Here is a 16,906-nt window from a genome sequence, read left to right on the forward strand (position 1 = left end):
TTTGATTAATTAATTAATTTGGTTAATTAATCATTAAGTAACAAATCAAGACACATCATTTTGTGTGAGATAAAGAACTGGAGCATCTAAGTTTCTGTCTTTCTAAAAAAATTTGTCAGAACTTATGTCAACCTACATAATTTCATACAAAGATCAATAAATTTGGTGGGAAGCATACTTCCCACGGCCCTAGAAAGGGTTAAGCGAGGATATGAACAAGAAAAAGATTATTAACAATTAATTTTAGAAGAATGAACTCACCTCTTTATCATTCTTGAACCACTTGAGGGTAGCAGGCGGATTCCCACCTGTGGATACACACGTGAATTTCTGAAGGTCCCCCGCCTTGATAGGTTTCCCTTCTTCGTAGCCCGAGATACTCGGTGCGGACGGTGGATCTAGAAGCAAAAGAAAAAAGAAAAGAAAAAGTAATTAACATGAAGAGACGAGACACGGTTCTTTGGAAAAATGTTCTCACAAATGAAATTTAAAAATAATGGCGGCGGGGACTTATCTGGGCTCCCAATGGCGATTAGTTGGCGGTGGTATTGAAGAGTTGGGAGGTACACTGAGGAGGAAAACTTTTAACCTGGCAATTTGTTGGAGTTTGATAGCGGTTCGCATTTTTTTTAAGCTGAACCATCAATATTGATTTTAATCGAATGAATTCTTCCTTGCAATTTATTTTAAATTTTATGTGCATAAAAAAGGATTGAAGGATTTTAGACAATTAATGTCAGTATATTATATTTTCTGTGTGTGAATATAGTTTTAAAGGAACTTTCATTTATTCGTAAGCAAAGTATACAAGTTCAGAGATTTTCATTAATAGCTTTTTTTTTATTTATTAGAGATTATAAGCTTTCATTTGTAATAAAAACGACGAAATCAGAATAAATGATGGACTATTGGATTCCTAAAAAAAATTTTCTCATAAGAAATGCATAGTAAAATAGCATTTTTTTTCCCTTCAAAAATTATACACAGAGAGAGCGTAAGCGATTATTAATGACTTTTCTAGGAGTCATGAATTTTGATATGAAATAAAAGGAATCATTTTTTGGACTAACTAAGACTAATGGACTCTGTCAAGAATTTTCCCCAAAGAGAATATTGATCAGGAAAATAACTCTGAACCTGTCAGTAGGATGCGAGATGAAAAATCCAACACATGAACAAGCAATAACAAATAATGACCCATTATACTACTCGAACACATTACGAAATAATAAAACACAGCCGAAGTGTACACAAGAACAACACTTGCGGTAAAAAGCAGCATGCAAGTAACAAAACAATAATAAAAAACCGTAACATCACTAAACACTCAGAAAGAATTCGCTCAACCAGTCACACTTTTCGACTCACTTGCTATTCTCAACTGACTTACTCAATACTAACTCTGAGCTTTCTCTCTCTTTTAATAGTTTCCGTGTTCAGGCAAAGAAGCTTCTAGAAGGTTATCGTAACTTTGCTTCTAATCACTAAAATATTAGCATCTTCTGGAGCTCTTACTTTTGTCGCCAAACTAGAGGGTTATTAACTCAGCATCCATTCAGTATTCGAAAAGAGCCATAACTCTCTACGAATACTGAACTATGAATGTAAAACTCTCTTCCTTATCATGAACTGGATAAAGGAGAAATAGTATTACAGATTTGAGCAATATACATTGATTTAGTGTTATTGAGATTTCTCTCAAAAATGAATGGTGGCGATGACCGCTAGATTGATTACATATCTAGGGATCAAATAAAATAAAAATTTGCGAAATTGGTCCATGATTGATTGTAGCTGATTGCCCTTAATAATATCAATTATTTTAAATATACAAAAAAAAATTACACATAAAATATTTATAAAATTTTTTAAAAATATAAAATTTCTCCGCTTTTGAAAAAAACAAAGATGCGTGAAAAATTTTCCCTTCAATAAGTTATCACTTATCTTACGACCAAAATTAATTCACCAACGAATAGCGAACGTTGTCCCTTTTTTCTAATTTCTACCTTATCATTAAACACATCGCCTATAAAATACTAAACCCTTCAACATTTCTCTTAAAAGTTAATTTAGAGCCAATTAAGCCTAGTTAAGATAAGCCTCAACGCCATTCATACTACCATACACAAGGAACCTTTTCACACTGCCTTAAGACCCGTTGATTTAAGGCAAACCATTAAGTTTCCATTATACATCCCGTTTTCCATTATGGATGCCCTGTATTCCGCCACAACTATATTAATACCCACAACAGCTGCGGGTCCCACCAAAGTCCATTTATTGAAGCTTGTCAGTGGCGAAGATATATTGCCCGGCGCGATAACCACTCTAACAATCAACATGCGGATGAATCGATACCTCATATCTTTAGCCACTGATGATATGAAGAGGCCCTGGATTATTATAAGGACTAGGGTATTTGTGGTTAACAGCAGATATGTCATTTCTTTTTGGATTGATGGAACTAGTGAATGTAAAAATTGTAATTAATGAGGAAAGATAAGGTTATACGTTGCTTTTTATTTACTTGTAGATATTTTTGAGGTCTCAGATATTGAAAATTGTGAGCTCTCTCTTTTATAAAAACTAATAAATTAAGTTTCCTATTGTAATAAGTTTTTAACCCTTTGCACACGGATGCTGCCTCTCACTTATCATATAAGACTGTGCATTGAAGTTTTATTTATTTATTCTTTTAATTTTGATTTTTTTTAAATACATTAAGAATGGTAAGGAGATGTAGATTAATTTTTCGGTAAAATTCAACTTTAAACTATAATAAATATTTTTTTTTCATAGCAATAAGTAAGTCCTAGTATTAGCTGAATAATTTTGCGTCGAATTTCTTTTCCGGATGCAAGGATTAATTTAACTAGCAAGTTAATGAGTTATTTTAGCTCGATATTTTATTTTATTAGTTTTGTGAATATGTTTTTTTTTTATTTTGTAAAAATTATATTACTGGAAAAATAATTCAAGAAATAAAATAATTGAAAAATTAGCTATAATTATTGACTAATGATTTCTTTAATTAGGAATAAAAGCATTAAATAATTATGATGGATTTGAAGAGAATAACAAACAAATATAGCATTGAAAGCCATTATTTTAAAGGATTTTTCAAGAGAAATATAACATAACCAATGAAATAAATTGATAATAATAAATAAATAAATTTTAATTTATTTATTAATAGCTTTAATATTTTAATATAAAAACACATTTGATCCTTAGTATTTTCCAATTCTTAGAATTTTATTTTTTTACAATTATATTTATTTGGCTACAAGACTAATAATATTTATAACCGATTTGACCATCTCAGTGCGGCGGCCTAGGGCAATTGCCTAATTTGCGAAGTTAGAAATCCGCTAATGCTCTTAGTCGATAATATTACGATACTCAAAGAAAAGATCTGTAACTGTTAAGAATATGATCTCGAGATTTTGATTACCTCTTATTTCATATCTTACTCAGTTTGTAATTCTGTCTGCCTATTTCTGAACGCAAGGCTCAAAAATGCATCAAGTGAGACGAATGAAATTTAGTTTGAGATTTTTGCACAAAATTTGCAGATCTTAGTCAAATTATGGAAAAGCTCTATCAGAGGAATTTAGGTGGCAGCTGTGTATTTTTATCATCATTACTGAATGCATCTAAATAATAATAATTAAAAAATGCAATAGACAGATAAGATTTGGCGCATGGTTTTATTCTAAAAATTATAAACTTGTATCAAATTGTTAAAAAAAAAAAGCTGTCGTCTGCTTGTATGTACACTTATTTCTTTAGACTGCTTTTTCGGCGCAAAAAATGCCGACTAAAAAATTTAAACTAGCAAGAATAGTCTCCCTGAAACTTTCTTGTGTACTCTCCAATAAAGTTTGTATCCTCCTTCCTACACATAAGTTTGTGGACCCTGGTTAAGACCACTAATGTTTTGTATGACATTGGTGAATGGTAGTTACAAAATAAAGATCTTGACTTTAAGCTAACATTTTTACTGAACGTAAAGCGAAGAATATGTATTTTGGAAGCTTTTTTGCTGGTCAATTAATATCAAAATTTGACATGAAACTGCAATTGTAGCCAAAAGATTTAATACCGAATTTCATTGCATTTATGAGTTATTGCCTTTATATGCATGCGAAAGTACAGACGCTCACCTTTTTAGCGGATTTGGTTTAAAACTTAATAAGTACCTATATTCTGGATCATTAACTTGTGTACCAAATTTTATTTATCTACCTTTTTGCATTCTGTATTTATGAAATTCAAGTCGCAATTCCATATACCAAATTTCAGCCGCCTAGCTCAAAACATTGAGTTATCGTATTCACAGGAAGACATAACACCAAAATTATATAATTCAGGGTGGTCTGAAGCGTGCAGATTCACCAAAATATCGAATTTGAATCTTTCGACGTTCACAGTATTTCCTCTGTACTTCGTACACGAGAAAATAAAAATGGAATAAAATAAATAAAATTTGGTACTAATCTTGACGATAAAATTATAATTCTTCATAAAATTTTTGAATCCAATTGGTTTAAAAGGAAACGATCCGAAATACAGGGTGCCCCAAAAAATGCATACACACTTTAAATAATTGTAAATTTGGGGTTTATTATAATTCGAATAAATTTCAACATGTAGAAGATTCTTCAAATATCATTCTATTGTCTTGTTATCGCATGTTCTCAAACTGATGTCCGTTCTGCTCCAGACACTGCTGACAACGCGAAGCGATGGAATAGCACACATGATGGAACGATTCCCTTGGGATATTCGTACATTCATGTTCAATGGTTGCCCTCAATTGAACAACTGTTGCAGGTTTATGGACGTCCTGAACAGTTCCATCAGCTTCAAACTTATCTCTAATTCGAGTGATGGTAACTCGCGTAGGTGGTTCTTTGTTAAACTCCCTCTTAAATTGTCTTAGCACTTCTACTGCATTTTCATACTTCCAGTAGCATTTTAGAATAAATTTCCTTTCTTCAAATTCAAGTCTGTCTGCCATCACTCGGTTCAATGGGTTCAGTCCGTAAAGAAAAAAGAAATAAATTAGTTATCAGCTGCTAAAATGTGTATACATTTTTTTGGGACACCCTGTACATAATTTCAATTCCTTTCACTATAAAATGAAAAACACAACATATATTATCGTGTTTGAGTCGAGAAGAGATCAGTGCCACTAGCAATCTATGTTGATTTTGAACATGAGAAGGTTAAAAGTTGCGAAACTTCTTTGCCATAAAAATAAACGCCATAAAAATATTTTCATACAGATATTTTCATTCCTCTAAATCAATTATATTTTGAAAAAATATCAAATTAGCATTTATCTAGTATTAATAATATAAATTTATAATATTAGAAAATTTGTAGCGCAAATATTTATAATATAATTAATAAAAAAAGGTTATTATAATATTATTTATTTATTAATTATATAATATTTATACAAAATTTATTAATTATTTTAAATATTATTTTATTAATAATATTATTTTACTTAAAATAATTTTTAATATTATACAAAAATTAAAAACAATTAATTTTGGTACAAAGCGATAATTTTACATTATGAAAGAATGTAAACATAAAACATTATTTTTTTTAAAAAAAAAGACTTTTTTTTTAAATTTCTAGGCTCTTCAACATAACCATAATATAATTGATTCCTCTAAATCAATTTAATAAAACCAAAGGAAAAAAAACAGGTTAGCTTCCTCGAGAATTAACAATGCTGACATTTCTCATGCGAAAATTTGTATCGGAAACATCTATAATATAATTAATATCCAAACTAAAATAATAAGATATAAAAATTAAAAACAATTTTGGAACGAGGAGATAATTTTATTTTTTGAATAAGAAGTAAACATAAAGCTTTATTAAAAAGGTTTTTAATAATTAGGCATTTCAAAATAACATAATTGATCTTTCTAAATCAATTATATTAGGAAGTTTTTAGTTAGTTAGTTTTCTTTAGGAATAAACGATGCTGATTATCATGTTTAAATTTGTATCACAAATATCTATAATATATAATAGCAAAATTAATTTAATATAATATAAGAATTAAAGACAATTTTCGCATGAAATGATAATTTTATTTTTATGTAGCATAGAATCATAAAGCTTTATTAGAAAATATTTTTAATCATTAGATCTCTTGTTATAATACATATTATAATTTTAGTGCCTTGTTTTTGTAAAACTTCACATTTGCAAATATTTAGAGATTTATTGTAAAAATTCCAATCTGTTTGAATATGTATGTTTTTTTATTATTGTTTAAAAATGCATGATGAAACAGACGATATTTTTTTTAATTTCCAACATTATAATAATTAATTAGGTAACAAAATAAAAATATTCTTATTCCTATTAAGCATTAACTGTTTCATGTATCGAAAATAAAGAATAATTGTTCTATAAAAGCAAAAAAAAAAAAAAATATTTTACGAAATATAGATTCACATATTTATCAAAACATTTCCATTTTTAAAAAATGCTTGATCTCTTGATCTCACAAAATTAAAAAAGAATAATTAGATTAATTTTATTTTTGATGTCCTTATTCCTTGATTCTATCTTTTTGCCTACATTCAAAGCATTTGTTTTCAAAATTTAAGCGCATTTTTGAATATGCGTGTTTTATTTTTCATGGAAGGTTTATGCAGACGATAATTTATATTTATTTTCGAATAATCATAATATATTAAATTATGGAATATAATTGATTTCAACAGTTACTAAGAATATTTATTGCATGTTTATGATTATCTTCAAAAAGGCATAGTAATTCCATAATTATTTTTTATGTAATCACAATAAAAATACTTGCTGAAATATATTTTTATATAACAATCGTTTGATGTGATACTAAACAAATTTATTAACAATTTTTCCTTCTATTTTTGTTAGACATTTGACTTTAGTCAAAACATTTAGTTTCAAATTTAAATATTTCTGTATAAATTAAATGCCCATTGCTATTTATTTTGTGGGATTAAAAAAAGACATAATTTGCAAATCCTTTATGAAAGGAAAATAAGTAATTTTTGTGATTCGTGCATTCATAGATTATTTATTCAAATACAAAATTTTTTTATTTCCGAATAAAATCTCTAATGAATTTACTGAGAATACATTCAAAAGATAATTTCTTGTTCTAAATTCAGTGATGAGGTCCTCTGAGTTTGTGAAAAGGCTTGCATTATTAAATTAATTGTTTGATCAGTATTATTCAGATATTTCTTTTGAGTATCAGTTCTAATTTTAAGATATTTCTAGAGTTTCAGTTCAACAAACAATCCTCTATGTCTATTGTTTAAAAAAATACAAATGAAGACTTGAATGTTTCAGTTCAACAAACAATCCTCTATGTCTATTGTTTAAAAAAAATACAAATGAAGACTTGAATGTTTCAGTTCAACAAACAATCCTCTATGTCTATTGTTTAAAAAAATACAAACGAAGACTTGAATGTTTCAGTTCAACAAACAATCCTCTATGTCTATTGTTTAAAAAAATACAAACGAAGACTTGAATGTTTCAGTTCAACAAACAATCCTCTATGTCTATTGTTTAAAAAAATACAAATGAAGACTTGAATCTCTTGTATTAATCTTTCTGATATTATATATTAGTACTAGTGTTTATAATTAATAAATAATAAGGTAAATAATTTGTCTACAGGTTTGGTACAAAATTATACATAAATACAGAGTTTCAGAATAAATTTCATGTGTTAAAATTCGCCAGTGTAGTGTACTGTATTTTTTTAGCTATCCAATCATATGTATGAATGCATAGATCGTCAGACATTCCACTATTTGACAAAATCTGATATAAATATAACATTTTTGTGCCAAAATTTCATACTAAAAGTAATTAATTTTGCCTATAGAATTTTTGAATAATGACGTTCATATATCTACACGAATGAACAGAACGACAGGTAATAATTTGTTGAGGAATTTAATCCACTTGATTCAAATATGCAATTATGACGGGTAAAACACCAAATGCTAATTTTCATTACTTTAGCATTAGCGTTTTCACGTGGAAATGAAAAAAAGGGGCAAACATCGTAAGTATAACTCTTAAGTATTGAGTTATACCGATTATTTTTGGACAGAATATTGAAGAAAAAGATTTAAATAAACTTTCAAAATAAAGGAAGAAAAATCGATTTTTTTAAATTTCTAAATATTCAAAATAAATAGAAAAAACAAAGAACCAATCTCTCATTTCAAAATACAAGTTTGATTTTTCTAAGCTTTATTTTATAGGAAATACCATGACATCCTAGATGTGTCATCAGTGGTCAACTGTTCATCATTACCTCTATTTTCGGGAAAAAAGTACCAAAAACATCAATTTATTGCCTATTCTGTACAGAACAAAAAACGCGACAGAGTTCTCCAGCCATAATTATTGTACAATCGTGCGAATTTTTATTTTATTTGAAAGTTCTTGAAGCCTAGACATAATCAATAATTGCCTACTTCTCCCCCTTCTTTTTCGAAATATAATTAAAGCCATTACGTCAATAATTGGGCCGATGTTGCAAATTAAAATCGACAAATTGCCTGCATAGATAATGAATCAGAAAGTTCTATGCTTATTATGCAAATATAATTTAAAACAGTACTTTCATTTGGTGGTAAACAGTGCAATGCATCGAAGTTACTTGACATTATTAAATTAATGCTTCAAATATGCTGGACGAACAATTCGACGCAAAAGAAGGCAAGTTTTATTTTAATCTTTGTTATTCAGATACATATGTATTTTTCTGTTTCGTTTTGGACGTCTTCTTTAAATTGCGTCGGTCAGATTAGGTTCCGAAAAACTGATGATATTCAGTTATTTATCTACACTCAAATATTTTAATTTAGAAAAACGCAGCTTGGACATGTTTCAAAATTTTCAATTTCTACCTTTAGAAAAACAACTAAAAAATGTTATATCCATTATAAAGCAACTTTATTATTATATCCATCTTCATGAAATAATTACCTGGACAGAATCATATTTAACCAAGCCACCTAAGAATAAAAATTACGAGCTTTTGTCAAGCTTATCAACATTTTCAAATAGAACTTTTCATTACTAGAAAAATGTATCCAAAAGATAATAAACCTATCCATATGAAACGTCTTGGAGGCATAATGCAGATAAACAATACAAAGAAGGAAGCAAGTATAAAAAAATAATAATAAAAAGAAAGAAAACCATTTATACTTTAAACCTCTTTTCAAAAGCTCAATACCCGTTATAAAATTTGAAATAACGCTTAGAAAACAAGTCTTCAATCTTTTCTTCTTAAAAGGCTAAATCTCTTTTCGAGTGAAAAGATATAAAAAGGGGGCAAATAAGAAAAGGACCATAAATGCATTTAGAAAGAAAGCGTTGTGAGCAGGGAGAAAATGGTGTTCTGCTTTTATTTCTAAGGGCAAAGACCAAAATAAAAGAGAAATTGTTGCTTTTCATGGAGTAAATTCCGTACTTTCTGAGAGCTTACGAGAAAAGCAGGTATTGATATTTATTTATCTTTCCACAGCAAACATGTTTTTTCCGAAATTATGAACTCCAGCATCGCAATAACAAAATGACGTAAAATGAAATTAGAAAAAATTATTAAACACTTAAAACGAAAACTAAACATTTACTTTTTAGAGATATTTGATTTTAATTGCACTTAAACGCTGAAATATCGTATATTTAGCAAGTAAGTAAACATTCATTCGATTTTTAATAAAAGTTGTATTACATTTCAATAATCGTTTGCAGTAAGCGACATTAATTAAAAACAAGAAGAATAGCTGGATTTTGAACATCAGTCATTTTTTATCATACATCTAGGCAAAATAAAAATAATTAATCTTTCATATTAAATGTAAATATTTTATTTTAAATATATGCAATCTTAATAAAAAGAAATTGTGTGTTTAAAATTTTTGAAACAAGTAATATAAAAACAAAAGATACAGTCGAAACCTTAGAAGCTATAACATTTTTGAAAGTGGCAATGGAAAAAGAAAAATAATTAATATTTAACATTGATTGTGGATTTTTACTTTAAATGATCATCAGAGTTGTTACAGTTTTGGTACTGAGGTCTGAAAAAAATATTAAAATATAAATTTAAACGATTAATTTTTATTTTTATCCTTTACTGATAATTTCTTTGTAATTTATTAAACAAAATATTAAGTTAGGGAGGGCAATTTATCAAAAGTTTTTCTTAACAAAATTCTGACAAAAATTCAGTTTTACTAATTTAAAGTATATTGGCGGTCATAGTTATTTTCTGGTTTATAGAAGCGAAATGTTACTATTGAATATATTTCGAATATAGTTGGCAATATTATTCAAAAGCAGAGAATCCAGAATTTCAGTCATATGATGAATTTTGATTGGTTTCGTTATTCTAAGAGATTTGAAATACCAGAAACGAAAGTAATATAAAATACGAAAAGATAAATATGTTTTTTGATAATTTATTTAATATAATTAAATAAGAAATGAGCATTATAATGATCTTTACTGGTTTTAAACAAACTGATACAAAATTAATTATAAATTAAATTTATAATATCGATTTTCGTCATAATAGTACTTTAAAAGCCATTGAACCTATAATGATGTTATTAAAAAAGTCGCATATTGCATCGCTTATAATTACTCTTGAGTTATATATGTAGTGAGTTCCTTTCAATACTGTTATTAATGTCTTAAAAATAAAATGAACAAAGAGCTAATGCGAACAAAAAACAAATATAAAGAGTGCAGGGCTTCGTTCAGAATTAACAATGCATTTTATTTTTGTATTCCTTCTGCCGCTGTAATTTTTTGTTCAGTATAGTATTTATTCTTAAGTTTCTTATTCTATAGTAGTTTTCTTCTAATAATTTTTTTATTTATTCTTAAGCTTTATAAATTATTTCTTTGATTTCAAGTGAGATATTTGTTTTTTCTTGAATATTTTATAATCTCAATTATTTTTAAAGCTTTATTCTTCTTATTCTAAAGTAGTTTTCTTCCAATATTTTTTTTTATTTATTCTTAAGTTTTACAAATTATTTCTTTGATTTCAAGTGAGATATTTGTTTGTTCTTGAATACTTTTTAATCTCAATTATTTTTAAAGCTTTATTCTTCTTATTCTAAAGTAGTTTTCTTCCAATATTTTTTAAAATTTATTCTTACGTTTTACAAATTATTTCTTTGATTTCAAGTGAGATATTTGTTTGTTCTTGAATACTTTATAATCTCAATTATTTTTAAAGCTTTATTCTTCTTATTCTAAAGTAGTTTTCTTCCAATATTTTTTAAAATTTATTCTTACGTTTTACAAATTATTTCTTTGATTTCAAGTGAGATATTTGTTTGTTCTTGAAAACTTTATAATCTCATTAATTCTTTTTAAAGCTTTATTCTTAAGTTTCTTATTCTACAGTAGTTTTTCCCAATATTATTTTTATTTATTTTTAAGTTTTACAAATTATTTCTTTGATTTCAAGTGAGAAATTTGTTTGGTCTTGAAAACTTTGTTATCTTAATTATTCTTAAAGCTTCATTCTTCGTTCTATTGTAGGGTTCTTCTAATATTCACAAATTATTTCTTTTTATCAAATCGCATTAGAGTGAAGCAACGTTCAAGATTAACTTACCACCAAAAAAAAGTGTTATAAAATGACAGTAATTTATGCAGAAATCCTGTATTTTATTTTTCTTGAAGAATATGAAAAGAAATTTTTAAACATAGAATTCAAATAGCAACTAAAATAATTCATCATTATATTTTCTCTTACAGTTTTATCCTTCAAGAACACTTCAATCTTTCTTCAAACAATAAATTGCAATATCAATTAAAATAACTCGAGAATTATTAAAGATAAAATCAATTTAATATAAGAGGACTAGTGTACTTACAGACTACTGCTACTGTATAGGTCTGTACTATAGTTTCACCAAGCGCTTCACTGACTGCATAGCAGGAGAAAGATTTCGTGTCTGGATCCTATGAAAAAGAACAAATGCGTATGTTATCTTGGTTATGGAAAGAAAAATGACATGATACTTTAATCGCTTGTTTATTATGTCGAAATTATATCAGAACTCTGCTATGTTTGTGTATGATTTTTTGTAATAAATTCATTTTATTCTCTTTTCTTATCTATTTTTACTGTCCATAGTAGCTTGGGAAAAAAAAGAACTCAAATTACAACTATGGAAATAAACAAAATATCATAATGAATAATTTTTTTTTTGAATTTCTGTTAACTTTGTACCTGTTTAGAGGGACGAGACTCATTACAACTTCATTATGAGGTAGATGGAAATAACTGACGAGTTTCAGGGACAGTTATTTAATTATTTTCTAAGTTCTACATTTCCCAAAACAAAAACACGAAAAAATCATACACTGACTTAGAATACAATCTAATAATGTGCCCCCCTCCTAGAAGGATCATGGGAAACATACCTTGATGTTAATATGGTAACGCCATCTGTTGTATCAAAAGAGAAGGTAGTAGAGTTAATGTAACCGCCACAACTGTTATTAAAAACATAGCAAATGTTATTAATTTTGACTTTTACTGAATACCAGGCCGTCTAAATCCGTTGAACTTCCAATAAGTACATGCCTGTACTACTCATTTCGGTATCCCGAGATTACTACTTTTTGACGATACTACCTCGCTAAGAAGTGAGATGAGTTCTTCATTTTTTTTTTACCTTGATTCATGTCCGATTAAATACTTTTTCGTTCTATTTTTTCCATATATACGTGAGTGCCATGTCGTGTCTCATCGTTCTATTTTATTGTAACTCAATATATATATATTTATTGCTTAGATGGCCAGTTCAAGTAGCAAAAAATCTGTCAGACTGGCAAATATATATAATATCATTAAATGTGACTGAGATTACCTACCATTGTTAATCTCAAAATGTTATCGAATAATTCAATAAAAAATTTTAAAAAGTGTTTTAACTAAAAAAAATAGTATTATTTTCCCAAAAAATACCAAATTTTAAGAACATAAATCTTACATTTATTCGTTATAATTTAACGTTTAGACTCCTTACGATAAATGAAAATAGCTCCAAAATATTTTATTGGGAATTAGTATCGTTTCCCGATAATATTAAGAATTATTTGCCGTTTTTATACCTTCTAAGTCAGCGTGTTATCCAAGTTCACCTTATTGTTAAATTTAAACATATCATCCTTCCATCTTTTCTTTTACTACTATTTTGACTAAATAAACCAATTCTGAAGGCATGCGCAAAAGTACAGAAGCAATTATAGCAACTATACCGATTGCGATATCAGTATAGTTGTTGAAATTAAGGTTCTTTAAAGTTTTATTTTGTGACATCTGTCGAGAATTTAGAACGTTGGGGGGGGGGGGACATGATCGTTGATGACATTTCTTGGGATCAAGAGTTTAGTTTAGTTATATTAACGTTCCGTTTTAAAGCAACACTAGGGCTATTTAGGGACGGACCTCGTACTTTTGAACCACGGTCAGATGACGAGGATGACATCTGAGCTTACATCCACCTCTCCTCACCACACCAGCGGGCGGATTTAACATGCACCAAACCCACTTACACAATGGCTTTTCGGTGGAATCTTAACCTTAAATCTTCCGGTTCCGAAACCGAGACCTTACTACCAGGTCACCATGGCCTTCTTGGGATCAAGAATTTTCATATAGAATAAAATATTTCGGAATCGATTCTATGATTGTGGCTGAAAGACGCTGTCTCGCTTTTTCTTCTAACAGAACGCACAGAGAAGAAATGTTTCTCTTTTTACAATTTTCTGAGCTGAAGTTGCCATGAATGGTAAATATATCATGAATCATGATGTTTAATTTGAACCAAGGCGAAATCGGACTAATGGTTAGGGATGGGAGAGTATTTTTTAAATATATTTCCTGATTATTTTAAATTTACATATTTCTAATGCAAAATTTATTTCAAAATTCAAAGTGACAAACAAATTGTGCTCAGAATTTTCTAAGAAATCATGAGAAATTCTAGATATTTGCAAACATTTTAATTTCTGATATATTTTAACACAATTTCTAGAAAATCGACGTTCGAATTAACAGATTCCTTTTACCAAATAATTAACTTTACGCATGAGATATGTTTTAACTTTTGCACAACCCACTATTGTCTAAAATTAGTAGCAGTAAGTTATTTCCAACTATAAGGCACCAGATCTGCCTTCATCTAAATATTAATTCAAAAGCAGCGCGCACTTCCTCCACCATATGATCGCTCCATTCTTTTATTGATACAATTCAGATTAAAATCCAAGACGCGTATCGAGTTTTAATAGAATCGATATCGAATTTTGCATCGCGGCGGCGTCTTCACAAAGTAATGAAGTTCTGCGCTACGCCGGGAAACGGAAGCTCATGAAATAGAAAATTAATTACGACTCTGCTTTCCGTCCTTTGGCGTGGAGGAACTACCCTCTAATTCGCCAGATTCTGGCGATGATGATTCTATTTCATCGAAATCATCCAGATGTAACCGATTCCTTCGATAATCTCGAGAGAGAATGGCCGCTGCCACTCACGGAATGGAAATTCAGTGCATCGAAATTAAATGAGTTTTCCGATGATTTCTTCAGTTGCGTTGATGAAGGGGTTCGTTTGGAATTTGGGGAAAGTTAATTTTGCAGTTTATCGAAAAGAAAGAAAGAATTCATTGATTCTGAGTGGACAGAGGTCATGACTTTTTCAGATCTGGTTCATCATAAGTTGAAGATGAGATGCAAGTATAATTTATTAATATACGAACAGAAAGAAATCGTAATAAACCAACAACATTTTGCAAGACAAGCATGTTTCATTTCCAGACAATAAGAATTAAATTAAAGAAGTAGAAATAAAAAGCCGAAGAATTAAAAGAAGTAGAAATAAATTAACCGTCTTTGGTAAACACTTGATTCTTGAGAATATTGTTTATGCTTCCATTAATTTCCATTAAATTTTTATACAGAACATGATGCCTAGGATTCCATAAAAAAAAAGTAGTATTTAAAAAATATCGAATAGTGGTATATATTAAAGCCATATTATTTTAATAGCCTTACACCTGATCTGCTTATTATGTGCTTGAATCTTCCTAAAGGAGTAGAGTTATCTATTTCAAATCTCGCATTGTCTTTCGTAATTCCACTTTCTGATTCGTCATGTAAATTGTGAGGTAATTGGCAGAAAATTTCTTCTCTAGCATTTAACAGGGGAAGAAAATGTTTGATGAAACAATAAGAAATATTTAAATGTTATTGTCACAATGAAATACATTGTTGAAAATTGTCGAAAATACTATTTTCAAAAAGAATTCAAAAATTCAGGGTAAGATTCATTACATTTAAATAAATATCATTAAAAAAGCCATTAAAAAAATATCTCAAAGTTAGTTTTGTGAAATAATATTTTCGGAAGTTATCTTGGAGAAACGCAAAAATATCAGCTCATATTTAAACTAAAATTTTAATTAAAAATTCAAAAATATCGTTCCTATGTTCACAATCACACTATCCAAAGAATAATTGTGCCAGTTTTGGTATCTCCATGTCAAATAGACTGTCTTGTACAGTGCCGATATAAAAACCTTATTTTAATTATTAGTAGATAAATTTTTACATAGCATCTTCCAAAATAAAAAAAAAAACTTAGTAAATTTAGACAAAAAATTTTTATAAAGAACAACTCCAAACTTACATTAAATTTAATAACAAGGGGTAATATTCTAAAGATGCAAGAACAAATATCACATATTAATACTGTCTGTTATTTTAAGAAAGTTGCAGTTAAAAAAGACGACGAAAGTTTAATATGCAAGAAAAAGCATAATCAAATATACTTTAGGAAATATACCTAAAGAAAAAATGCATTCCCGCTGGGGAAAGTCCTTTATTAATTTTACCTCTTTATCAACTCTCCAATATAGATAAACATATCTTAAGAAAAATCAGAAGTTTCAAATGGCAAAAATAAAAAATAATAATAATAACTAAGACTTTTTACTTTAAAGAGACAGAAAAAAAATTTAATACAGCCGACTGATCTCTCAAAACTCCCGCCCTGTTTATTTCCCTACATTAAAAAAAAAAAAAATCAAAACACAGAATCGGTAGTAGAGTTCTAAAGTTGACAAAATTAAAATAACGAAATTTGAATTTTACGCAGGAACTCCTTTCAATTTCACACACGATTGCTCCGCTGCTTTTCGTCTTGTATCGGAATAAAACCTACATAACTTGAAAGAGGAAACTCGAATCTGCAGAGCGAATGAAATAGAAAAAGAACGCCTTCTGGGTTTTAAAAGACAGCGGTCGAACCAATATTCAGTGAAATTATCGTTAATGTGCGAGAAAGCTGGGACAGAACACAGCGAAGAATTCATTCGAATCTGTGCAAAAAAAATTTCAGTATTTAGCGTCGGAAAATTTCAGACGATTTTACGTTGGATTCAAATAAACTAGATTCGCATTTTATTACATGAAAAGCCAATTCATTTTCTACCTCTTTCGCCAAATGATTTCTCCGAGATATGAGTTTAGTTGTAAAATTGGTTTCGTTGTAGCAGGACGAATTGAAATTCTCATCTTTTTGCTTATTAACTTGTGTTTCCATTTTTGAGATTTTGATTTCGGAATAAAATAAGCAGAGAATGAAGTCAAATTGTTACTTTGAATGAAACAAATGGAAACAATAGAATAAAATGAATAAATTGAAACAATAGAACAGAATGAATGAATAAAAGCAACGAAATAAACTGAACAAATTGAAATAACAGAACTAACTGGATAAACAGAAATAAAAGAATAATGCAAAACAAACAGT

The 16,906-nt window shown here is 28.5% G+C and overlaps 1 protein-coding gene across 2 annotated transcripts in view; it reads right to left on the minus strand.

Annotated features, from left to right (window-relative positions):
* The window catches only part of LOC129989305 (nephrin-like), an 827,768-nt gene that overhangs the window by 148,583 nt on the left and 662,279 nt on the right, over nucleotides 1-16,906 (minus strand). For both annotated transcript variants that reach the window (XM_056097747.1, XM_056097749.1), the window contains exons 9-10: nucleotides 11,958-12,045; nucleotides 262-398 (exon numbers count right to left, since the gene is read on the minus strand). In XM_056097747.1, coding sequence (XP_055953722.1) covers nucleotides 262-398; nucleotides 11,958-12,045 — 225 coding nt within the window. The remainder of the gene's footprint in view (nucleotides 1-261; nucleotides 399-11,957; nucleotides 12,046-16,906) is intronic.

Source organism: Argiope bruennichi, chromosome 10 (genome assembly GCF_947563725.1).
Source record: "Argiope bruennichi chromosome 10, qqArgBrue1.1, whole genome shotgun sequence".
Taxonomy (NCBI): domain Eukaryota; kingdom Metazoa; phylum Arthropoda; class Arachnida; order Araneae; family Araneidae; genus Argiope; species Argiope bruennichi.